Here is a 27,480-nt window from a genome sequence, read left to right on the forward strand (position 1 = left end):
TATTATAATGTCAATTTTGTAAAGATACATTTTTGTGATAAAGATGAAAATTCTTTACATTATTAGTTAAATTTGATAGCCATGTATTATTTCTAAAAAAAAAAAAAAAGATTATCTGCTGAGGCTAGAATCTACTGTGTAAATGGTGGTGATGGGTAGTGTGACAGCAAGCAGTGGCTTCCTTCCTAACTCTTTCCTAACTCTTTTGTCTGTGTGAGAAATGTTTAACAAATGTTAAAACTCACATAGAAAGAGGAGCAAACGAGACATTATTATATATATTAGGTAGCACAATAAGTTATCTAAAACCTGTGAACATTGGCAGATACTGTCCCTCCTAACTGCAGAGAAGCGAGAATGATTGTTTTTCAGACATGAATGTGCATGGAGTAATGCAGTCACATTGTTAAGCTAAATAAAGAGTTGAAATGTGCAAATAAATTATACAGGACAGAGAATGTTTATGCGTAAAAGTAGAATTAGCGTGGGAGACTAAAGAAATTTATGTGAAGAGAATACAAAACAGAGCCTTGATGAATGGACATCGGCAGCCATACAAGAAGAAAAAGAGAAAGGGGCGCTGAGTGGAATATGGCACTGAATGGCATTTATAGACATGGCAGAAAATTGTTTCAGATGTGGTCTTATTCCTTAACTTCTGTAAAACTGTTTAAATTAATAAGTTGCTTCTAAGACCCTGATGGTGTTGAGTGTTGTGAATACAAAAGGCAAATAAACATACAATGATCAGAGCTTTCTGCTCAATCGCCAGATTTCCTAACCTTGCCTCGCAAGATGAATTCTCGCGGTATTTGCACGTTCACAACTACACCAGAGTCCATCTTGTGCTGCTCCAGCTTCGACTGTTTGTGTCCGAACCCAAAACGGTTCAGGCACACGTTGCAGTATTGTGGTTTAAGGCGGGACACACCGGGGTAACGAAAGCAAGAGCTGTCGAACCCACAGCCGAACCAATATAAACACGGCAGCGCAGGAGGATGCACGCTTGGCTGCTGCTATCACATCTGTTTTGTAAGAACCAGCAATTTAATTTTTGAAAGAAGAACAGCAAGAAGTGCCTTGACTAGCTTATCTATTTGCGGTTTCTCATAACGCCTGCTGCTTACATTTTATTTTGATACCCTGATTGGCTAAAACCAACCTTTGGGATGCAGGGATAATACATATTTCAGCTGATGATGGTATCCCTTTAAGGACAGTTATTAATAGCACTCGGATAAGTCTTTCTTGTTTTCCTTCCGTGAACGCTCATTAAATGTGTTTACACTGAATTAAAAACTACTATATCTATCTGGAAACATGCATCACAATTGTTTCTTTTGTGGTGAATTTGTAAAATCAAAGTAGGCCTAAACTTGGCATGAATCAGCTTGTATGTGTTACAGTCTAGGAATTGTACAAAATTGGAACATGAGCATACCGTCAAGGTAAAATGGATAACTGGTGTTGGTGAGTAAAAATCTGATCGCTACTTTTCCATTATGAGTTGAAACACTTAATTTTCAAAGATACTTTCTACCCAACACTTTAAGCATAAAGTAATTTCACAACTAAACCAGACCAGCCTTTTCTATTGGGAGACTTTAAACCCACAACACGTCTGTTTTTAAAACATTATTTTTATTCGCTGTATCTGCAACCTGCTACTCTGCATTAATGCAATTAGATAAATTCATCCGTGTTTTTTCTAATAGCACTGTGTCAAATAATGTCATTTTTGTAAATATTAGATGAAGAAATCACTAATTATTCTGGTTACAGAAAAGACTACCACATTTCAGTGCTGGCCCTATTTTTGCTGAAATCTGCTGTTTGTTTTGGCCCCCGGGTCGTACTGTTGGAAATGCGTAGTACAGTTTTTGTACCATCATTGTGTGTATGTGTGTGTGTGTGTGTGTTTGTGTGTGTGTGTGTTTTGTCTAAGGATTTGGCAGTAGCGGTAACCCAAAAAGAGCAGTCGCCTCGAAGCAATCTGTGTGCACAGCTCACACCATTCCTATCTGTACTCGTATTCCTCCACCTGCACGTTCTGGGTTTTCAGTCTCATGTCGTTAGAGTGAGGGGGAGGCTTTCTGCATGTGTGTGTGTGTGTGTGTGTGTGTGTGTGTGTGTGTGTGTGTGTGTGTGTGTGTGTGTGTGTGTGTGTGTGTGTGTGTGTGTGTGCAGTACAGTATCATTGCTGCGTGTAGGTGGTGTAACCAGAGAGAGAATATCACGTGGGAGTGAAGTACCATTCAGGTGCACATGTGTGTTGCAAAGTGTGTGTTGGAGAACATGTTTTGCGTTAATTATTCTCCCTCTGCTCAGAGCCGCTGAGAAGAATTCACTTAAATCTGATACAATATATGCCCTGTAATGGTAAAATTATTCAAGAAGAGAAATAAAAGCAACTATCTAACACAGTAAAAAGAGTAACTTATCCTACTACTGCTGATATCACATTATCTATAATGTTTACATATATAAATATATATATATATATATATATATATATATATATAATATATATATATATACACACACATATATATATATATTTATATATATATATATATATATATATATATATATATATATATATATATATATATATATATATATATATATATATATATATATAATACACCCAATTATTTTGGTTTGTAGTAATGTAGTTTTCAAGACTAATGCAAGTACGCAGGTTAAATTTGTTAAACTATGTGACTTGATGCTGGCCTTGGACAATTAAAGACAGCAAGCACAAAGAAAACCCAGACAGACAGAGGAAAAACTGAGCAAAATATTGCTGAACTCACGAATTGAGATTGCTTCAAACTCAGGGGTGACTTGAAATACAATATTACAAAAGTCCAAAACTAAAAAAATGACACAAAGGTTGGACGTAGGTGGCGCAGGGGTGGCCCCCTTCCTGTCAGCCCAGTTCCATCAAAGGCTGTTAGTGCCACAAAAACTGACCCAAAAACAGACACAAAAGTCAAAATTAAACACAGAGGTGGGTTGTAATGACTTAGATTCTCTCTACCCAATTTACTTGAGTTTTTTTTTTCAGATTGTTTCTAAAAAGTACTTCAGAGGGCTTTTTTACTGAACTATGCATTTTACTTCTACTTGAGTATTATTATTTTTGAATTACCTCTACTATTGTTTGAGTTCAAATTTTCACTTCTCTACCCTAAATCTGGTCACTTTACTGAGTAAAAAACAATTGTATTTTAACCCAGGAACACCTTTGTAGCTGATGGTGAAGGATTTACACAAACTTCCTCCTTCTAATGTGTATTTACTGCTGACTGAGTCTGTTGTGCCATTTGGAGGGAAAGTGAAAACGCAGTATGTCACATCACTAGAAGGAGTTTGCTCTGTTCAAACAGGCCTAATGTTCCCTTCTGTAGGTATGGGTTTCTAACAATCTGTGTTGTGAAAAAGGCCCGTCTGGAAATGTGTTTCCTGTCTCCTGATTTGTTGTTTTGTAAAGATGCTATTTTTTTGTTTTACATTTATTTTATTTATTCTTTGAAAATACTAGAATTCAAACATAATTTTATAGAGTATTCTCTTTCTGATTATATCATTAAAAAAACACAGATCTTTTGATGTATTCATCGCATACAATTTTACCCTTGTTTTGGAAGTTCCCTTTACTGAAAACCTTTTACTTCTGCTTGACAAAACACATTTTCAACTAACAATTCTCTTCAATACAATTTTTACCTACACTACCACAGAAGTGACAAAAGAAAAGAAAAAATCATGACAGCGGTTTGAAACACTGCTACTGGCATAAGAGTGATGGATGTTGTTCCTTTACTTTCCGCACCGTGACTGTCTGTGATTATCAAGACCAGAAATGTTTCCTGACACACAAATTTGTCTTTTGTAAGAAAAGAAAAGTGCAGTAGCCTTCTCTCTGCCAGCTACGTGCAGGGAAGGCATGGTGCTGCTCTATGTTCTCCACATCCAGAGAAAACTTTGGCCCTTAGTCTAGCAGCTTATTAAAAAAATGGATGTGGTTTTGAAACCTTTATAAAATCTTTGCATGCCTTTGTATTTTCAGCTGTCGCCTGCCTACTCTGGCTATACGTTAAAAACTCAGGTTTGCTGATATCGTTTTCATGTTCTAAAGACTCTAAAATGTATCTAATCCTTAAATACCATGAGATTACACATTCAATTTGTTTTGAAGCAATTATCTTTTGGTAATCTGAAACATTTTGTGTTTTTTTTTTCTTCTTCTCCCGAGCATAGTTTGTGACACATAAGCACCTTGTAGTCAGGCAGGTTCATGTTTACAGCCAATTTAGCTTACCGTATTCTCTCCCTGAGGTTGAAAATACTGAGATCCAACACACTAATGGTTTTTTTGAAGTACATGTGAAGACGATTATGATTGCAGCTGATCTGCTGCCTGAACATGGTGTAAATTGGTGCATAAAGATGCGCGCCCGGTGTCTCCGAACACTTTGGCTGCGTAGATGGTTGCAGATATATCTGCTGAGCTTTTTTTCCAGTTCTTCTATCTAATTTGCCCACATAGTTTTAATCTGACTCTGCATTTGCGATCTAAACCCATCACTGATAGTAAATATGTGCATGAAGAGTGATAAGATAACAACATATTCGTCAGTCAACCGTCTGTTCAAAGTTAACAGGCTTCTTTATTGGTTTGTCAGTGTGTACAGTGTGCAGAATACCACTCTATGTAGAAACACATTTCCTTCTGGCCGAACATAACTCTGTATGTGTGTTTCTGTTTTCTATAGAAAACTAATTTTGATAGTGTCTCTCCAGTAAACGTCTCCTAATGACCTTCTGCCAGCCTCCACGTTATTGCAGCTAGCAACTTTGGAATCATAAACACCAACTTACAAGCTGTTGATCATGGCACAAATATTAATGGATGTGATTTTATTCCAAACAACCTACGCTCTTTTCCCGAATCATAACCAATTCTTAAATTACTAAACCTATCCAAGTACCGTACATGAAGATGGTCTGGATTGGAAGATTTACATTAGCTAACAGAAATTACCTTTACAACGTCTAAAAGTACAGGTAGCTTGCTGTTAATCTTGGCCACAGACTATTTTACATAAATAACAACATCGAACCTCCACATGCTAAAACTTTCCAAACATATCGTGTGTGGTAGATAGCCAGAGACCACATACACTGCTGTTCCTTGACCTGGGCAATGTCAATTCATATAAAACACAATCAGCTGAAAATGCACAATCTTTGAAAAGGACAAGAAGACTGTAACTAATTGATTTAAACAGATTACTGTTTGTGTTATTTATCTGTAACCTGGACTGACTTCAGCTTTGAAGACATCCTCTGTTGCACATTCAGTACACCTCTTTGGGCCTATCTGTCATCCTCCATACGGACTCCAGGGCATTTTCATATTAACTGTTTCTCTAAGTGTCTGTGATATTTTTACCCTTCTGTGTTTGTCTTGGCTGTCAGTGGAGCTGACACTGATCGGGGTGGAGATGACAGGCACGTTGTGCATCAGCGATTTCACGTTTTCGCTCCGCTGATTGCTACCAACCTGGAAAGTGGAACCATGTCACGCTTTTCATCTCATTTGGCTTCAGATTGCATAAGATTTATTTGATGTGCGTTCTTGTTGTTTTCTACAAATCTGGGGCCAGGGAGAAAAATGGGTAATGCTTGTTGAGCTGTTGGAAGCCCATAAACAGAAGGGAATCTCCTGATAAGAAGATGGTGAACATTGTAGCATGTTACATTTGCGTCCTATACATTCAGAAGACCGTCTGACAAAATGACAATGCTGCAGGAGTTTTATAATAAGAGAGTGTAGGTGTTAAGACAGATGCACAGAATCCTTTTGTTCCATTACTTAAGCTTTTATATTTCATGCAATCAGTGCTGCTTCCAAGACTGAAGTCACCGCAGTCAAGAAGTCTGCTTAAGAGCTTCTGTAATTTGCTTTAATTTAAATTTAAAAAAATCATTCAAAAAGCACTTTTGCATCACACGTTGTGCAGTCTTGTTTATCTTGGATGGAAGCCATTAAAAGGCAAAAAATCTGTAACTGGACCCTTCAATGTTCATTGCTGTAGAGCTGCAACACTGTATCAAAGCATAGAGAGGTGAATAATACTTAAAATTGAATAAAAATAAAATTTCCTCTATTTGCAGTCTGATTTTATCATGTAGATATGGCAACATTAGGGACTCAATGCCCGTAAATGAATTTATTTTGGTTGAGTTTTTTTTTATTTTCGGAAGAGGAAGAGGGATGCCGCTGTAAATTTGAACACATTGACCAATTTGTCATAACCAGCGTAGAGGAACTGCAAGCACTGATTTATTTCTGGATTTCACTGCTGACCTTTTGAGAAACTGCAATGAAACGTTTGAATTTGATCACTTTGGAATTGCTTTATAGCTGCATTGGATTAAGTTTAATAAAGATGTGCGCTTAGAAATGAAAGAAATTTATTATAGAGCATATGGACAACATGAAGTTCATGCGTATCCACATAACATCGGACCTGGTTGCTGAACACATTGCACTAGGTGAATTGAGCCCAACAAAGGCTCTTCTTCCTCAGGAAGCTTGAACGGACTGGACTCTGTTCTTAATTGCTTGTGAACTTCTACAGAGCCCCAATAGAAAGCATCCTCTGCCCTCATAGGGCAGTGTGGTGGGGCAGCTGCAATGCACAGGGCAGAAAGAACTTGGCCTGCATGGTGAAAACAGCATAGGGGTTGTTAGGCAGTCTACTCCCAAATCTGAATTCGCTATACGCTGGATGGACTCGGTGGATCAAGTGTAAAAGGTCAGACATATCGCTACAGACCACACCCACTCAGACTGTTCATTGTTTTTCCTACTTGTTTCTTGAAATCCTTTTCCCCATTGACTAGATAAGTTATCCTCGTGAAAATCTATGATACAGAGCTGATAATTACAGGCACTATCTCTTGAATTTTTACTAGTTTTTCAAAGCTGTAGCTTAACGTGTTTGATTTTAATCAGCAGAAATCCAACGATGTGCTTCAAGTATGAATACATTTTCTGCAAACAGTTCCCTATTCTTAATACCGTATGTACAGACTTTTTCTTCATCAAGTGCTCATAAACCCTTGCAAAAACCCTTGTATTAACAACCTGATTATTCTAGCTTTCAAACACTTTCATTCTGTAGATTGAGTCAGTTCATTTGAGTCACTTTCTGTTTAGGAGTAAATGTTTGCTGTTCATCATAATGACTTTTTGGATGAAGTTTACCTACTTCATAGAAAAGAGGACAGGATCTGGTTTTATGCTGTGAGAAGGCTCTGGCTGATAAACCTGTCTGTGCTTTTCTGTCTTCTTTCTGCCACTTCTACTTCTTTATGTCCCATGTTGCTTCCGGTGTTTTCACAATTGTCTTTTAATTACATGAGTGGCAGATTTGTCAGATCATGTGCTTAAACAAAAAGTAAAGTGTAGTACACATTATTGATATAAATAAACAGTTAAGCATTGCAGTCCAAATGTCTCTTTGCAGACTGGGATTTATTTTTATCAGCAAAGTTCATAAGTTGGTTTCCTTAGGCTCTGTCAGTGGGCCACTTTATTCAAAGTGGCTATGCACCTTTGAAACATTGCATTGGCTCCCAATGTGTAGAATGATCTAATTTAAAAAACATATTATTTTTTCCTATATACATTTCTGATACGATTGTCATGTATTAAGCCTGAGGTTATCAGAGATCTGTTGACGCGGTGTTTGCAGGACCAGAGCTAAACAAGGTCAGGCAGCATTTAGTTTCTAAGCTACTCAGGTCTGGAACAAAATGCGTGAAAACCTGAGATGTTATTTTAAATCAGGACTGAACATATTACTTTTTAAGACCCCAAAATTTTTTATTACTTTCTCTTTATCATGTTTTTATTTATTTATTTATTTTAAATTAAAATTTTTATGTGATGCTTAAATATTATTATTGTTATTTTTGATTTTATTTACTTAATGCTATTTGTTCCTTCTTTTCTTAGTTAAGCTCTTTAAACTGCTTTTTGTGTCAATGCTGCTGTTCAAATACACTTGCCTTGCCTCTCTGTCCATTTTGGGTGGTAATATTTCGATCTTATATAAAAAGGGGAAATGAAAAAACTAGTAGAGTATATCTCCCAGCCTTTAATGAAAGACAGCAACTGGCTAATAATACACCTGTGGTGTGTGAAGGGTGCTCCTTTCTTCAATTGTTTTGGTTTTCATTTTAGCTTCAGTTTGCAGGTTGGTGTTAGGACAGCTGTTCATCATATTAATCAACTGTTTATCAAATCAATAAACTGTTTTCTAATTACGCTATTTGCCATCATTCTAAGAATATTTTTAACAACCAATGATAATTTTATCCTGTCATATGTAGCTGGTAACTGTCCTGATTTTTTTTCCTTTTTATCAAACATAACACACTGAAACATCACTTTGTGGGCTCAGACTGAATAATCTTGCATTTTCTCCCTTACCCCCCGACCCCACTCTTTTCACAGTGTGTTGTTTCGTGGTTCACAAACGCTGCCATGAGTTTGTCACGTTCTCCTGTCCGGGCGCGGACAAAGGACCTGCCTCAGATGTGAGTACAATCAGATAAGTGCCTTGCACAATTATTAATACTTCACATTTTTCCACATTTTGTCAGATCAAAATATAGAATGGTAGACCACCAGAAGGTTATTTCTTGATCAGGCTTCCCCACAACTTTATTCCTGACCTTGCCGTTTGTGTGCTAGTGTTTTGTAACAAACCTCTCATGTCTATTAACTAATTAGGTGGCTTTTGAATGCTGTTAGTGACATTTTATTTTGCTTAGAGGTATCAGACTAAAGAGGGCTACATACAAATGCACGTTATGCAAATGTATAATTTTCCTTTCAATTCTACAGTTATTGTAAAAGTTCACGATATGAGTTATTTTGCAAGGCACTGCATGCACGGAGTAGAGTCTCTGCCTGTGGGGGTGCCTCCCCGGCATACCTGGCCCAGGTTGGCTGGGGATGTATGGGGATGGTGGGTCAGAACAGAGTCCAGGGACGGGAAGGGGGTTAAGGGATTTGGGTTATTCTCAGGTGGATAGTGGGGGTTTGAAGGCTGGGTCCATCTATCAGGGCCTGAGTAGTTCCTGGGATCCAGGCTTGTTTTGTTTGGGTGGCCACGGTTCTCTCTGACTGAATCTGCCAAGGGGGATGACCTACCTCTGTGCAGGGTGCATGGCTGCCTTGTGTTGGTCTGCAAGGTTCTATTGTGGCCATTTCTAACAATCACCAAGAATACAATTGATCTTTTTTTTTTTCTGTGTTTTTTTTCTGTGTTTTTTTTTTTTTTTTTTTTTTTTTGTAGCACTAGTGGCTCGTTTTTAAAGTGGGCTGACAGGAAAGCGGGTTTTGAGAGAGATGGAAGGACATGTCAGAATTGAACCTGGAAAAACTTTCTCACTAAGTATTTACAAGTTTAAAGCATCACATTCATACAAAACAAACATATAGCTGCATTTATTGACATTCAGATTACATTTTTACAACCCCTTAACTGAAATGTAATACTTGGCATTTGACAAAAATGTTTTTATAATTTTACATTCATAAAATATTGGCATACTCATTTGTATTCTACTATTGTTATTAGTTAATTCACTTGTTTTATAATGACTACACATAATAGGCTACTGCCTAGATACACACACACAAACACACACACACACAATCCAAATGGTCCGAGGTCATACAAACCCTGCAGCCCACTTAGGTGCTGGATGGAGTGTTGATTTTATTAAAGTCAATCACACAGGAGGATTCTGTCCTCCGACATCCTTTTTGTAGAGCAGAACTGTGGTACGCCTGAAATGCCTTGACAGGTCACGTGGAAAAGTGAAAGAGCCGCAAGACGCTAACGAGAAGTAGGAGAATCAGAGATTGCATAAACATTTTCACTTCATAAACCTCAATCAGATATCTCCATCCTGTTGCAGATATGGTTGAGCTGCCAATATCTATCTTTTGTTTCTCTCTACTTTTCCCATCGTCATATTTACAATGTAGTACAAAAGATAGGAGTCTCTCTAGGATGTTTATTTTTGACTCTGCGGTAAATGCTATAGAGGCGATCCGTTTTATTACTGGCTGAAACTTTATACGCACAGTACAAAAACATTTCTAAGGTTTCAAAGAGGAATGCGGGCCCTTTATTGTCATTCTGAATTCTACTCTTAATACTTAAAGTGCTTTTAAGAGGTGCTCAGTTACGATCTTAAAAAAAACGATGCAAATCCACTCTCTCATCTTAAGGAAGCAAATGATTTGCCCTTTCCTCGTTAATAGTCTTAAAAACCCCTTCTTAAGTTCCACCTGTTTTCACCTCCCCCTGGAGTGCCCTTTCAGGCTGACGAGCGTAGTCACTAAGACGCCTCCAGAGGAAACACTTGTTTTCGCCTATTGGCTTCCTGACTGATAAGGCTGTATCTGTGTCTAAAACCCACCTCTGTTATTTTCCCCATCTTTTATGTGACTGCTTTTGCAGCTCTTTCGTGGTGCAGTAATTCAAAGAGCCCCTCCTCTATGATTTCTCTTTCAGTAACTCCCAAAAGATCAGGCTCTTCTCCAAAATGCAACCTGAACATTTTTCCAGAACTTAATTATACTCATCTTTTTGCTAATATCTGTTTTCTTTTTGAAAAAGTCAAAATTGTTAAAGTTTTCTGTGTTAAATCTGATCTTGCAAAAGTAAATTTTATATAAGCTAATTTACCTTCTCCGCACTCCCTGTTCTCCCTGTGCATATGTGGGCTCTCTCCAGGTGCTCCAGCTTCTTCCCACAGCAACGCCCCTCTCCCAAAAATGCCTCGCTTAATGCTTTACAGTTGAATATGAAAACCTTTAGATAATCTGAAAAAGTGTCCATATGTTTTGTTACTAATTTTATTTTAGAGATTGATATTGATATAATATGTCGATTCATTACACATTGTTAAATATTTGAGGTTAACCAGGAATCTGCATTGCTGGTTCTGGTGTCCCTCCATAACTTGGCCAGCCAGATTGATCATGTGTAGCTATCTTCGTTCTGCACGTTATCAATCAACCTATGGAGCTGATTGGGCTGTATGTCTCGCCTTAAACCATAATACTGCAACACGATTTGCCCAAACTTCAGAAAATTAAGTGGACCGACACCAGCAGATGAGATGGTTCCTCAAATCCTCACTGACTACGAAAACTGCTCACTGGACTTTAAGCAACATGGATATAAGAATAGATTAAATAATATTTTTAGAATAAAAGTTTCCTACAACAAGATGGTTAACATATTAATTTATTCATTACTAGCCTCTTAATTAGCTTTTTTCAAGTCAGATTCTCATCAACAATGATTCCCAAGTTTGTTGTAAAAGACACCTGAGGTATTTCAAAAGACTAAATAAAATATAGTACAAATCTAAATCTAAGGAGTGCATTTTTTTTTTACTGAAAACAATACATTGTATTTATTTCAATCTAAGCCGTACAATATGTACGGAGCCCGGCAAGTGTCAGTAGGTATAAAAAATAATAAAGCAGGAGGAAATCTGTCCTCACGCTTAACTAAACCGTGCGCTTGGTTTTACGATCTGTGCGCACGGATCACTAAACTGTGCTCTCAGTTTCTGCAGTCCGTTCACATAGATTACTCAGGGACATCTGTAGAGAGCTCAGATGCATAGCCCACACCTGACGTCTCATCTCAGTGGAAAATGCAACTCTTAGAGCAAACCCAAATGCCGATTACTAATACAACGACCTCTGCACGCCCTTTTATTGTGTGGTTTCTAAAAAAAAAAAAAAAACATTCATTTTCTTTTTTTAATGACTACAAAACTAGTTAGAATATAACCACTTGAACATCTATCCTAAAGCCAGCATAGTTACATAGTCTGTTTTTTTTTCCCATTTGTCACTTCGAGTCTCACCATCCATCTCTATAATCTTCTTTATTTTTTCGGCCAGTTTTGTTCATTTCTAAATTTGGCCTGCATGTGCTATAGCTCTCCCCTTCCTTGAAAATATCTCCCATTTGTCTTCCTTTAAAACCAAACCTGAAACCACCCCGTACGTCGTCTATTTTAAAGCCGCTCCACCCAGGGGTCTTCTGCTCTTAATTATGGGGCCATGCCACCATCGTCATATTGTTTCTTTAATGAGTTCATGACCCTGTGACCTCGGCCCCTGGGTATCCAAGGTAGGTCTGCTCCAAACTGGTTGCTTATTTTATTATTAGACATTGGAACAGAGTGACGGGCTTGTATCTGTGGGTAAGAACTCTTACCCCACAGCAGGGGAAATCATCCAAGATGTACATCGTGTTACAAACAGCTCTTTAATGTTATTTAGAGTGATACCCTTAGCGACTAATCCAAAAACACTGGATTCTGTTGTCCGCCAGATCATCTTTTTGTCTGTGGCTCATTAATTCCCATACTACCTCTCATTTTCCTTCCCTTCTGTCAGCTATGTATGTTTAAAAGAAGAATTCAATTATATATCTGGGTTAATAGAATGGATTCCCTGCGGGAGAAGTCGAGGGATGATGTCCTCTAATGAAACCTACATTTCAGGCCCACAGCTTGATATTGGTAAAGAACTCAGGGGTTTAAGAACCACGTATGTGCACATCCATCCATCCATTTTCCGACACGTTTATCCCTGCTGGGGTCGCGAGGGGACGCTGGTGCCTATCTCCAGTTGTCAATGGGGGAGAGGCGGGGTACAACCCTGGACAGGTCGCTAGACTATCGCAGGGCACGTATGTGCACATGTTTAAGAGATATTTTTTTAGGCATGGACTAATTTGTGGCTTCAAGGTTCAATTCCACAGCTGTGAAAAGTCACGGTTTCAAAACTGCAAAAACAAAAAAAGAAAACAACATCCTTGTGGTTAAGGACGTGTAATGATAGCCAAAAGACTGCAGAGTTTTCTCAGGTCACATGGAGTGTAAAGGAGTACCTACCCTTTGCCACCTGTTGCCTCAAGCTGTCAGTCTGTTGGGTTCTATGGCTTAATATTTAATTTTACTGATGACAAAGAAACATGATGCTGTCCTTCGTGAAGCATTTCTCAAAGTGAAAAACTGAAGCATTTGTGCATTTTTTAAACAAACATTTAAATAAAAAACACAAAGTTAGCAATGTCTGTGGTTAAAAAAAACTGCCTGCTGAAGTCCTGGCACGCAGGCCCCCTAATGCTCCTAATTAACAAGCTAACATCTACTGATCAGGCAACTAGCATTACTTTACATAAAGAACAGCAGGCATAATGTTCTGCATACTTTAGAAATAAAACTAAACATGGACACGGGCTGTTTAATACTTTCCTGTGTGGATAATTTCAGGGAAGAAAATACATTTTCACTTCACCAACTAAGTGACTCTGAAGCCTGTCCATCACAGAATATTTCCAATAACATGACAGCATGTGTTTGATCTGTGTTGGCGGGAGATGACTCATGCTGTTGGCAGGAAATACAATTGGACAGGAGAGTGCTCTGGTAAAACAAAGGAATGCAGAGAGAATGAGAGAATGTGGACATTACAATCCACAACTTAAACTTTTGGTTGAATGAAAGTTTTCGTGAGTTTTTAACAGCCCTGTTAAAAACTGTAAGTACATTTTAGCTGCCTCCACCGAATTTAAGATTAAAAGTAGCCGCCAGGTTGCTGACCCTCAGCAACTCTGACCTCTTCTGTTAAAGTAGGAGTGCTGGCTGTTCGCTGTACTGGTGTTTGTTTACCCAATGCCAAAGAGGAAAGACATTGACCGTGACTTTAGAGATGCAACTGTGGCTGCCCAGCAATCTCGGAAGGTTTTATAAGGCGATTTTTCAAACACTTTGAAGTCTGTCATGTCATAGTGAGGAAGATTGTTCATATAAGAGGAAACCTTTTGAGAGACCCGAGGAACTTCACAACCCCGAGAGCTGCATCTCAGACTTCACAGGTGTTTGTTAGCATGCTTAGTCTTGAAGTCCATGGCAGTGAAATTATGAAAAGGGTGAACAAATTTGGCTTTTTTGGTAGTATTTCCAGAATTGTTTTTTAAAGAACATGTCAGCACTACTTAGGCTTGCAGAGTTGTATCTGGATGAATCAGAAGAGGTCTGGAACAAAGATCTTATGGTAACTATTAATCATGGTAGTGGGGGGATGAAAATTTGGTCTTGGTTTTTAGACAGAAGATCTGGGCACCTTCCAGTTATTGAGTTGCCCATGAACTCCTATGTCTATTAAAGTTTCTTTGGAGGGAAATCTTAAGGCCAGCTGTCTGAATCTTGCCCCAAACTGAACAGTGATCCAAAATAGTCCAGCGAATCTACAAAAACATTTGAGGAAAAGAAAGAAAAGGATCATGTTACAATGACCTAGTCAAAGTCCAGACCTCAGATAAATTGTGATGCTGAGTCAGGACCTTGTTCAGAAATGTGCAGTAACAGATTTCTGCAAAGTACAACTTTAACTAAACTGAAGCTATATTTTAAAGGTCTGTTGGTCAAAATATCCCAACAACCGTGTAAAAGACTGATAATTGTTACACAGAAGACTACTGAGAGTGCACCTGAGAGTTACTGCTGCCAGTTATGGTTCTGCAAGCTTTTTAAACATGGGGTGAACTTTTTTCCACTGATTGTATTGACAGCGACGAAAGCTTTCTTTTTCCACTGACTGTATATCACATAATCCACTTGCTTATCCAGGAGCTCTCCCGTGTACCATCTGCTCTGTTTTAGTGGGCTCCTTTTTTTTTGCTAAATGAAGTAAAATAGAAGTTTGCCACATTTGGAAATCATGAGGTCTTGTAGGCAGAAAAACAAAAGTGTTACTCAAGAATTATGGTAAAACAATTAGTAAGCGTGTTTATGTAGTAGCTTTGAGGCACTGGGTGGCTATTTTTAATGAGCATTGTCCTAGAATAAGATTAAAACAGTCGAAGGGTTCACAGTTTTTTCTCTATGGCAAAGTTTCTCTGATGATTGATAGATGGATATTTCCTGGCGCTTTCTTAGAACATGCAGAGCACATGTGTTGGCTATTATAATTTCCATCAACCACAGCTTGAAAAAAGATGGTTTTCTAGATTATTTTGAGCTTCTGTTCCTAGATTTTATCTCTCTTGCCGTCAACTGATGGCATTCATTTTTTGCCTGAATGTCAAGGTTTCAAAGAGTTTTTGATAAAAAAACATTCACTTTATTTTATTTAATTCTGTTGATTTTCTTAAAGAAAATGTTATTTTCATACACATCGAATTTCTTTCTTTCTTTCTTTCTTGTTAATATTTTTTTCTTACTTAGTACAAGACAAAATAAAACAAAAACAAAAAAAAAAACACAATAGCTGTTATTTCACTGGTGTTGTGTTAACCAAAGCCTTAAAAACTGGAGGCACGAACAGGATGTTTCTTTGTTGATAATGAATCGGTTTCTGTCTTACTGTTTGATTTTTTTTCTTCAGTTAATCTGAGATGTCTGGGCTGAATGTAATTCTGCCTCCCAGCTGCTCATTCTTGTCTAAAAGACGGGGAGAGAAAAAATACAGATATGAAAATCAGGCAAGCTAAACAATGGCATGCTAACACTCTCTTTGACTTTTAAAGAAGTTAGATATAATTGAGGCAACTGTAAAAATGGTGCATGATATCCTTGAATAGATGCGGAGGAGAGTAAGAATGCACTCAAATCATTTGTTCCTGCTTTTTGATCTAAAAGATTTGTATGTAGCTTCCCTGTGGGCATCTGTACTACCACAGAGCTCAAATGCCAGCGTGGATTCTCACCACTGTGGTTGCAGGTGTCCACACGCATGCATGAACTCACACGGGCATTTGATAGACATCAGACTAAAATAGCTTTCCCCCCCCACCGCCCCTCCCCACACACACAGACCAGTTCCACGTTTAGATATATTTCCATAAAGATGATTTGCCTTCCATTGTTACCTCAAACAATGCAATTAATAGCAGTCCTAAACAAATGTCCAAATAACTATAACCCTTTTTTGTTGTTTGAGAATGGAGGGGCAACATGTTTTTGGTGTTATTTCTAAAACAGGTCATGATAAATTGTATAGAAACCTGAGGATTGTGTTCCCCTAAGAAAACCCAGTCAACCTGGAGATATGTGCGCGCAGCCGAGCATCATAGCCCACCCTCCACACTCCCACGTAAAACCTCTAATGTACAGTTAAAAGCAACTTATGAATGTTAATGTTCAGAAATGAGCCTGCGACAGACAACAGGAAGACAAAGACAAAGAGGTGATTGTGTTGTACATATATGCAGTTGGTGAGGTGACTGAAGCAGGCAGATGGTTGCCTCTGTTCGCAAAAGAAATTTATCTTTACTGCAGAAACTTTACACTCAAAATATTGTCAAAACTAATTGTTTGCTCGTGCTTCTGTAAAAACATCTCCACAAAATCAGATCCTTTTTTAGAAAGCTTAGGATGTTTTGCAGTTGTTGATGTGTTTTGAGATGACAATACAATGCCCTGAAAAGAAGTTATTGATATCCCTTGAACTCATTCTCATTTCATCGCGTTACAACCACAGTTTTCTGTATTTTAGTAAGGTTTTATATAATGGACCAACACAAAGAGTCCATGATAGTGAATTGAAAGGGCAATATATGGTTTAAAAGAATCGTTTGAAAGTATGTAATCTATTCACACCCCCCCCCCCCCATACCAGTGTGACCAATTGTCAATTGTCTTCAGAAGTCACCAAATTAGTGAATAGTGTAGAGTCCGCCTGTCCGTATTTTGATCTCAGGATGAATCTGTGAAGGTCTTTGGGGTTTGTTACAGGGCAAACAGCAACCCAAGAACCAAATAACTCAGCAGTACAAAACAATATCCCAAGCTAATAACATCTCTGATTATTCTTGTCCTTATTATGGAGTGGCAAGGAGAAGGGTATTGTTGAAACAAAGTCATGTAAGAAGTTTGTCATGTTGGTTGGTTTAGAGATGGACTCAAGGCCAGATATAGACTGGAAACAGAGCTCTTTAATAATAAAACAGAAAACTCACTTGGGCACAGAAACAGGCAGCCTAACAGAAGAATCAAGCAATGAACAATGACAACTGCCGAGTTTATATACTGAGGGACGAGTGGAGAATGACACGGGATGCAGGTGAGTTAATGAAGGGATAATGTGGAGCAGGATCAACAGGGAGGCTGTAAAAAGGAGGCTGAATTAACAATGATGGAACGGAACTAAGATGCAAAGTAGCTATCAACCAAGAGGAAAGGTCTGACAGAGGACACAGAGGAATTAACTAATATACCAACACCCTTGAGAACTTAAAACACAGGAAAACGATGAAAATAGACAGTGAAAACACCTACAGATCATCATCAATTCCCATCTAACGTATAACTCAAACAATGCAGGGGACACAACAAACCTGTGTAAGAAGATGCTGTGGTCAGAGGAGACAAACTATTTGCACATGTAAAATGTTGAGTGTGGTAGAAAGCCAGCACTACACACAGAACAGGCCACCTTTTTTTTAGTGAAAAATGGGTGGGTCATCATCGTACAATAAGGCGAGGCAAAGGATATCAGTTGAAAATTGGTGTTAACAGAGGCTCTTCATCCAAACTAACCAAGCCTGAGGTAAAAATGCTTCAGTCTCTGAATGTGCAAAGATTATGGAGACATGCCGCAAAGACGCACAAAGTTTAAGGGATATAAGTGGGTTTTGCCATTGCGCTGTATTTCTGCTTCTACAAATACAAAACTAAGAATTTAGATACATATTAGAGAAGACAAGCACCAATAACATTAATACATTATTATGGGTTTCAAAAATACAGCCAATCATTCAGACAGCTGCATGCATGTTTGTGTTTGTTCGACAGACCAGTTTATATGTTTAACAACTTTTACAGGAGGCTGATTTCCTATTATGGACTATTGTGCTCCCAGACCTGCATGTTTGCTTGACTACGTTAACATTGGATTACAGCGTCAACCCCCCTCTATATTTACTTACCCCCAAATAAAATTTGTGTAAATGTTGACAGCAGTGGAAAGTCTGACATGAATGTCAAAACAGATGGAAGATCACTTATTTTCACTTTGATTCTACAACGTTGCCCACACTTTATCAAGTATTGTGTTTACCCCATTTACTAGTTTTGGATGTTTCCCTTACTGTTTTTTTTTTGTTTTTTTTTTGTTTCTTTGTTTTGTCAGGACCCGAGGGCAAAGCATAAATTTAAGATCCACACCTACTCCAGCCCTACTTTCTGTGACCATTGTGGCTCCCTACTCTACGGCCTCATACACCAAGGAATGAGATGTGACCGTACGTGCTCCGAACTACACCTAACCTCTCATACAGTATCTAATCATATTTGCCCATTTCTAAATAAAACTATTTAATAATTGCTTTTATCTGCATGTGCTTGTACACAGGGCTTCCTTGAAGCCTATCCAAACATTAACAGTTTATCCGATCAGTATCCTGGGATGGGACTTTGTGTGTGTTTTCCAGACTGTATGATGAACATCCACAAGCGCTGCGTGCCCAATGTGCCGAACCTGTGTGGGACGGACCACACTGAGAGGAGAGGACGCATTGAGATCAGCGCTGAGGTCAAGACTAATGTTCTCACTGTCACCAGTAAGTGTATCTCAGGAAGATTATGAACGTGTGTGCTGGGAAATATTGGAAATGCAGGTGTTTGTCTCCCTCTGCTGTTTGGATGGCAGAGATGACGAACAAGATACTTGGTTCATGGCTGCCACACAGCACACACACACACACATATATATATATATATATAGCAGCAACTTCATGAGGTGTCAGAGACAAAAAGACGTTTAATCTCCACCAGTAGTCTCAAACTCCAATCCTCAAGGGTTTGGTTTCTGCAACCTTTTCATGTGCCCCTTGCCTGCAAACCTGAATCAAATGGCTAAACTGCCTCACTAGCACGCACACAAGCTCTGCAGAGCTCTGCTAATGAGCTCATATTGGAGGCAGGTGTGTTGAAACAGAGACGCATGTAAAAGTTGCTGGACAATGGTCCTCGAGGACTGCTGAGCTCCACAGAGGGGGTTCTAAAATCTAAACCCACCTTCATTGCAACCAATCATTGTGATGTTGTTTTTATGTAGCCCATCGTCTTTCTTTGGGATGTTGTGTGCACCTCAGTATGTGCCGCGAGTTGAACAGAGAAGGAGTCCTTGTGCAAACAAATTTAAATCTTCAATAAATATTTTTCAACTCAACATTACGCTGATTTAGACTTTGTTTCTGTTGTTTGTGTTCACAACGTTATTTCATCATGTGTATGAATTTCATCACAGTACATACCAAAACAGTTAAAAAAATAAATAAACAGCTGGACTTTTTCAGAACTTTCAAGACGTTTCGCTTCCTATCCAGAATGCTTTCTCAATTCACAAAGTTTGGAGTAGTCTTTTTGAATTGAGAAAGCTTTCTGGGTGGGAACTGAAACATCTTCAAACTTTGGAAAAAAGTCCAGTTGTTTTGTTTTTTAACTGTTTTGGAATGACCATGATCTGGATGACTGAGAATCTTCACCAGCGTTACAGTACATAACATATACTGTTATTGACGATGAAACTCATTATAATGAGCTTTTTGGTTTATTTAAAGATTTCTTACCAAGCTACAGAGGAACCAGATATTTTTTTTTCTGTGGGTATGAACTGGTCATGTCATAATTGTGGCTGAATTTGTAATCCCTCATTTTAGCAGAAATTGTAGACTTTTTAGGTTTTGTGGTCACCATTTAAATGGGGTTCATGATAACGGGGTCATTGTCCTGTTAAATTACCCAAAGGAACCTGCTCCAAAAGTGACACCTCCCCAACGAACAACCTAGTGTCTTCTGGAGAAAAAAAGTTATGGTCAGATGAGACAAAAAAAAAAAAGCTTTTTGGCTAGAATGACAGGAAATATGTTTGAAAGAGACACAGCGAGGTATCATGTATTGTACCAACTGGATGCTCATGTAAAACCATGATCCTAAACACTCATCCAACTTGCTTTGGATTGTTGAAGCAGACAAACATTTAGGTTTTTAATAGACCACAACATTTACCATTTACCACCGTGCTGAAAAACCAAGTCCACCAGGAAACCAATTGGTTTGAACTCTATTTTGGCCAAGAAAAGTGGTAAAATGTCCAGCCAGTTATTTCATCATGTCAGAAGCTTGCTGATGGCTACAAAATGTGTGTTTTTGTCTGCAACTTAATGTGGAGTATTTCTTATGTCTATGTATAATTTTGACTTATTTCTACTTGTGAGGATTAGAGAAAATTCACAATGAGTTCAGACTTTACTTAAGATGTGTTCTGTAGATCAAAAATTATTATGGTTTTCATGGTCATATTTAATGGATATAGACTCTGCGTGATTTGATCATATTATGTAATTTACATTTTCATTAAAATGTTCGCTTTCACTAAAATAGCAAGCCTTTTAGATAAACCCATTGAGAAGTAGCGGTAGGGACAGATGATGTAGTTTACCCTGCTTATATGTGTTGTACTACTTTGTCAAATATTTATTGGAATCTTTTTCAAGTTCACTTTATCTTAGTAGGAACAAAACTAATTGCCACAAATATGTCAGATTCAATATAAGATATTGCACATTTAGAAGATGTGAAAAATTTAGGTAATCTGACAATATTTTAATATCTCAAATTATTTTGTGAACTATGTTTGTTTTAATGCTATAATTTCACATTTCATTGTTTATTTACCACCTTATTTCTATCAGATCACATTTCATTAGATCAGCCCAGTTAGTACATTACATTACATTTCATACATATGTCATGAAAGTGTCAGCAGTTACATTTCTGGACCCATTTTGCTAATCAAGATTCTGCAAAGATATACATGATACAGCAGTTGGGCAGGCTGAAAACCGTATGAGAGAAAGAAGCATTAAAAAATTACCAATTAAATACCTGGACAACCAAGTTAGTGTATTGGACAGCAATCCAGCTGAAATGTGCCAAAATCAACCAAGGCTTGCTGATAAAGTAGAAGACCTTCTATATTGGTGAAATAATATCTATAAAACGTTTCTTACTGTAGTTTGGTTTTCACTCCCAAATTTACTTGATAATCAGGTAAAAATCAAAGTTTTATGACTTGGCACGCTGTTGTGTGGCAGAAATAAAGGATAGTCTTAGTTCTCACAGAATAAACCCACACATCCAGGTGTCCTATTACCATAACTAAGGCCACTGAGGCTCAGATCAAAATGTATTATTTCTTTCTCACAGATATACCTTTGTCCATGTGTTGTCTTGGTTTTCTTTTTTGTAGCCGTCAGGATTGCTGTGTTTCTATGATGTAGCTTTTTTTTTAAATTGAAGCTCAGTGGCTGTGAGCAGGAGGTTGCTGAAACAGTCCTGCATTCAAAGCTTCAGTAAAAAGCAGATATTGATTTATTGATTAACTTATACTCTTTAGTGTTGTGTTTGACTGATTGGTGCTATTGTTTTCTCAATGATCTTCTCAAATCCAAAAATTATTCTCGTATCAAACTTAAGAGTGAAACTTATTGATTGATTAATTGATTGAATCTTGGTTTTGCTCACAGATTTAGGTTTGGGTAAAAAATATTTTACTTTAAATGTATTCTCTTTCAAATTTTAACAAATATGTTTAGTTGGATAAAAAAAAAATAAGGTTAGTATAATGTGATTTTTACATGCAGTGACTATTTCCACCTCCGGGTGGCAGCAGAGAACCATAATAAACGTTCCAAGTTCCTTTAGGTCAGCATAATTTAAACAGTACCTCAGACTAAAACAAATCTTTCTTGTGTAGAATGATCTTTTCACTGAGAAAAGGCTAATTGGGCACCTGTTTGAACTCATAAAAAGTTCATTCAGACATCTGCTGCTGTAAACCTAACTGTGACTCACTGATAAAGCATGTAGCTTTTCTAACTTCTTCGTTTCACCTTTACACTGACAAAAGGACTGTATTCTTCACTACCTGAAGATTTAATATTTTTTAATGTATCTCTGAGTAGCTTTCCTGGATGTGGACTTTGATTGCTGTGCCCTCAGCTATACAATAAGATCAATTCTTTTTAAATAAGAAATTCCTTTATCGTCCCACAGTGGGGAAATTTGGTTGTGACAATGGCAAAGACGCAGACAGAATTACACAATTTTTAGTAATAAAAAAAAAAAACAAGCTAATCTAATCTAAAGTTAGTTCTAAACCAACAGAGATTGAGCTTATCAGAAACATCAAAATAAAAGAAAAAATATATACCAGAGTAAGTATTGCACAGTTGTTGATAATATGGCATTCTCAGGTCAAAAAAAGATTAAATATTCAAGTTAAACAAAAGAAGAACTGTGGAAAAACACCAGCCGATTTAAAACAGCTAACTAAATAAAACCGCAAGGAAACTTTAATTATCTGTAAAGATACTAAGTACAGTTGTAGTTTTTTTAGCATTGCATAAAAAAAGACAAACAAAATACTGATCGGATGTCAAAACTGGCAAAAACAAATCAGTGAAAACAAAATTGTATTAAAAGAAACCTCTTTTTTAAACCTTCTTCATTCTCATTGATTATTTTGAATTTAAGCAATGTCCCCAAATGTTTAACTGTGTAAAGGAGTCTAAGAGACTGTTTTAAGACATTCCCGAAGCTTACAGACACTCAGCATGAAGCTACCCCCACCATGCCTGATAGCTGACTCAATGTACTTTGATTTAAGGGCTCCCCTTGATTTCTATAATGACTATAATGACTATAAATTTGTTCTTCACATGAGAGAAAATGTGTTGTATTATTTTAGACAATGTCAAATAAATCTGGTTCCGATACGAACAGTGACACAGTCGTCGATTTTATTCTTGCAAAGAGAAACTCTTGACCAAGGGCTGTATGAGGGATCTGGGACTTACACGTGTCTCATCTTGCACTCGCTTTGTCAAGCACTGAAATTAAGATTTTATAATTTAATGATGCTATATGTAGGATTATTATTTGGATTATTTAATTGTTTAAAACATTGAATCAAAGAGGAGGTATGTAAAATTCATCTCTTTTTTGTCATAAAAATCATTGAATAGGTTATACTTTGTGCCCTATATCTACTTTTTCTTACAATGAGACTACCCCTGTGGCTGAGTTCAAAAAAGAGAATTGTAAGTTTAAAAAAGCAGGAATGAATTTGTTATATTAAAAACTGGAATTGATTAAACGTAAATATTCTTAACATGTCCTTAGTTCAGTGTCTTAAATAAATAGGTTTTGGTATTTTTATTCATCATACAGACACCAGGACCAACCACAAGGGAACCACTAAGGAATATTTCACTGGTGCTTGAACCAAACGTGCAGAATTTCCCTTCCTTGCTGCTATACCAGTGTTTTCTTCCTTACCATTTAAGTCTGCTCTGTGGTTCTGGTTCCCACGCTCAGACACAGGATCATTAGCTGTTCATTACTGTGGGAAATGATAAGGGAGCACACTCATCAAACACACACACACACACACTGCCAGTACAGCACGAAAGCTGAAAATCCACTTGGCAGACCAGAATGGTGAACAAAATTAAAAAAACTTAAATGAATTCAATTTTAGGTTCATGCAATTCACATGTATGAATTGCATGAACCTAAAATAAATGGTTTTGTTTAGAATTCAGTTTGTTTTGTGAAGGCATTTAGGTTTTAAGTGATAAATCTTTAGTGTGACAAAGAAGAGGCAGGGGCAGTTCCGTTTCTGGCCAACAGGGGTCAGTGTGGAGCCAAGTGGAGCCCACCTTTTATTATTGCGGTGGTGGTGAATAACAAGCAGAAACTACAAGCGTGTTCCCTTAAGCTTAACTTAGCAGCATCTGGTAAAGAAAATACAGCTCCTCCACCAAGAGATGTGTTTGCGTTGACTCTGATTTTGGATTTCACGAATCAGTTGCTGCGGGTGTAAAGCGACTCTGATGTGATGTGCTGTAATTCTTCACCTCTTTCCTCTCGACGTAGGCGGATCAGAGTTCACGGTGCTGCTAAACTCATGGGAATAGAGAGGGCATTGATTGTATTTTTTAAGAGACGGCTGCAGCCTGGCAAAGCAGTACAGGATATGGAACCAAAATCTTACAGATACCCTCTTAAATCTGTTGCCTCCTAAGGGATTAACATAGTATCAAAAGGTAAGGGATTATTGGGATCAATAGCAAATGTAACTGTCCAGATAGTGGCTTCAAGGTGCACAGGACTTTTCAAAGCAAAGCTGTACCTCTGCTGTCCGCCTTCACTCTGGACAAAGACCACATCATAACTCAGCCTCAAAACGGATTGGTCTATGTAGGGTATTGGGGAGGCTCCCTGCAGTGCAATGCGCTCCCTGTTGCATGAGATGGAGCACATGAGTTGTTTGCATTAAGAATGCACAAAACATGTGCAGTGAGCTGCTGGTGGTTCATTATTGTGCTTCCAGCTTATCTGAGTCTATGATCCTGCAGGGAGGAGTACGGTTACCACAGTGATCGCTTCCCCATTGGCTTCACAGAATACGAAGCAGTTCATCATGCCATAACCTGACTGGCAGCACCTTAAAGTAATTTATTCTAACGTTCTTGGTGATGCTGCTGATATGTGCGTCACTTGTTGCCAGTCCTCTAGCTTCAGCCAAAAGGATCTGACTAAGCAGCTGAAACCGACGATCCGTATAAATACCAGGTCCAAGATCGTGCTTTCATCGTGACATTAGACAGAGCTCAATCACATTTTATTCCAAAGATGTTGTAGCTGAAGATGTCAGATCATGAAGCTGTTATGACAAGAAACTGCTGATTTAGATGGATTACAGCGAATGTCATTTCATGCTCTGGAAAATCATGTTTTTTCTACTAGTTTAGAACTTGCGTTGAAAGGACTGAGCCTGGTTGCTACAAAAGGTGGTCTTTATCCAACTTAAACTACAAAAAAGAAAAACATAATGACCTGAATTAGTTGGTTATAAAAAAAAAGCTTGTTTCAGCCTTTTTCGTTGTTTTGTTTTTCCTGAGCAGACCTAAACTCAGAAATTATCTTAATAAGTGATATATTGTATCTTTTGAGCCAAGTTTCATATCGTAAATGTTTCATCTGAATCATAACCAGTCACTAGATTGTCACTAAATGTCGATAAAATTTGTATAATTTGTATAATTTGCCACTAAATGTCTTTTCCAGAATTGTTTTTCTGTGATAACATTTACCTCTAAAATTATTCTCATTCATTTCAGTAAACTTCTAATTGTCCAAAAATAAAAAAAAATTTCTTGAAACAAACATTTGATTTGTTTTATTATTAGTTGAATTATTTTTTATAGACTTGGTACTGTGTTGTAAAACTGACTTCAGAGCAAAAAGCAGATCTTAATTTAACGAAAAATCCAACCAGTTTTAAAAAGCTCCTGTCAATAACACGTAATTCAGAGAAATATTGTGAGATATGTATATATTTAAAATATCAAATTGTCAAAAGACGACATTTTTGATGGGAAAGTCAAGTGAACATCCCGTAAAAATAGTAGTATGTCCACCGGATGCTGGATGTGTCCTCCATGGTCAGATCTGATGGGTTTTAATCAACATAGTAAAGAGATGGACTGGTTGGCTCAGACAGACTTTAACAAGCTGTCGTTCCACAAGCACGAGGCTCAAACACTTTTCTTTGTGCAGTCTGCTCTGTACGCCTCCACAGCATACATTTTTCAGCACATTTGCGGCACGTCTTCAGGTAACAGAGGCCCGACGGACCAGAATTCCTCCGCCTCCAGAAACCGTTTCACAAGGCAAAAGGTGCTCTGCCTGCAACCACGCTGCTTTACACGTAAACTATTCTGCTAAACGCACCCCTCCCCCCTCCCCCCACGGCTATACACAGACCTATATATGTCCTATTCTATTCAGACCATATAATGTGGAAGAATACCGAGCTGCATGTAAATGCCTTAGATATGCACGCTCGAGCAGATGCGTTCATTCGGTCACAGCGGCGGAATTGCGCACATCTTCGCTGTTTACTCTGTGTCCTCTGGGACTGTTTGGTATTCTGCCCTCTCTGCAGCTCTCCTTTACCACTGTTTGATGGTCACTTTAACCGGCATCATCTAAAATTTATTGACCTGCTCTGCTGAGAGTTTAATGCCGGGGTCTTCGCTGGGGTTAAACTATTAGAGGTTAGCGGAGAGTAATGCTTTAGCAGCAGCATTTCCCCTCCCTCCACCCTGATCTCTTGGGATTTGCTCACACTGTGAGTTCACTGAGAAGCTCTCCTTTCCACCCTGGTTCTAAGCAAAGTTGCACGCCACCTTACAAGACCTTTTGATTTTATAAAAAATAGTGTATTAGATATAATAATTTCACAAACAGATTAGAAAAACGCATAACAACAGCTAAAACATAATTTGTTGCCAGACAGCAGGTCTTGGCACCCTTCCTGAGGAGTCTTAGCCTACACCTCTATTGTAAAGGTCTCCAGTTTATTTATATTTTTGGGTTCGCATGCTGCAGCCATCTATTTCAGATCCGACCGGTGGACTTTGGGATTCGCTTGGGATCATTTTCGAGTCTAAAGGTCCAACGATACTCAAGATTCCGTTTCCTCACATGACCGCATGACAATTCTTGATGCTTGATTGAATCCATCTTTCCCTGGACGTGCAGCAGGTTTTCTTTTCCAGAGGAAGCAAAGCAGCCTCAGAGCACAAATGCCATTCTTTGCTGCAGACACGTGTTCTTTTTGCCGTATGCTGAAATATACCCCATACCAAAGAGCTATAGACCCAAAAAGTTTCAGTTTTGATTCACTGACCCACAAAACAAAATCTCAAATCTCTTAATTAGTTTGGTTTCATGCTTTTTGTCAGTAATGTTGCATTTGGTGGAGTTCAGGCAGGGAGCTCTTCAGTGTTTAGTATTGGCCTGACTGTGGAACCTGAAATCTTAGCGCCTGCTGCCATCGAGTTATGCTGCAGGTCTTTTGCAGTCAGTTGACGGGCTCCTCAGGAATCTGCTGGGCTGTGGTTGTCAGATTCCTCCTCCTGCCATTTGCAGGCGTAGCCACAGTTGGCTTCACGTTCAGCTCGTAAACTACACTTTCAACTGTATCTCTAGGAACATTCGGGACCTTTGCTAACTTTTTCTTGTTAACTTTTTCTTGTTTTGTGCAAGGAAGTGATCTCTTGTCTGAACCTTCTCGAGCGCTGTCTTGCTTAGCCGTGTTTCCTGCGTGCAGTGAAGTATTAAAGTCAAAGTCCAGATATTTTAGGTGTTATATCCCAAGCTTGCTTGATGAAGCCCTGGATTGGTGGCACTGGGTGTGCCTAAGATCGGACACCGTTCGGTAATTTCGCAACAGCAGCATTAATTGAAAATAGAATTTAGGATTACATT

At 38.2% G+C, this 27,480-nt stretch overlaps 1 protein-coding gene across 1 annotated transcript in view; it reads left to right on the plus strand.

Moving 5' to 3' along the window:
* prkcbb (protein kinase C, beta b) overlaps positions 1-27,480 on the plus strand; it is a 117,490-nt gene that overhangs the window by 42,432 nt on the left and 47,578 nt on the right. The window contains 3 exon segments of the mRNA XM_036148575.1: positions 8,537-8,619; positions 18,266-18,377; positions 18,567-18,695. Coding sequence (XP_036004468.1) covers positions 8,537-8,619; positions 18,266-18,377; positions 18,567-18,695 — 324 coding nt within the window.

Source organism: Fundulus heteroclitus, chromosome 16 (assembly GCF_011125445.2).
Source record: "Fundulus heteroclitus isolate FHET01 chromosome 16, MU-UCD_Fhet_4.1, whole genome shotgun sequence".
Classification (NCBI taxonomy): Eukaryota; Metazoa; Chordata; class Actinopteri; order Cyprinodontiformes; family Fundulidae; genus Fundulus; species Fundulus heteroclitus.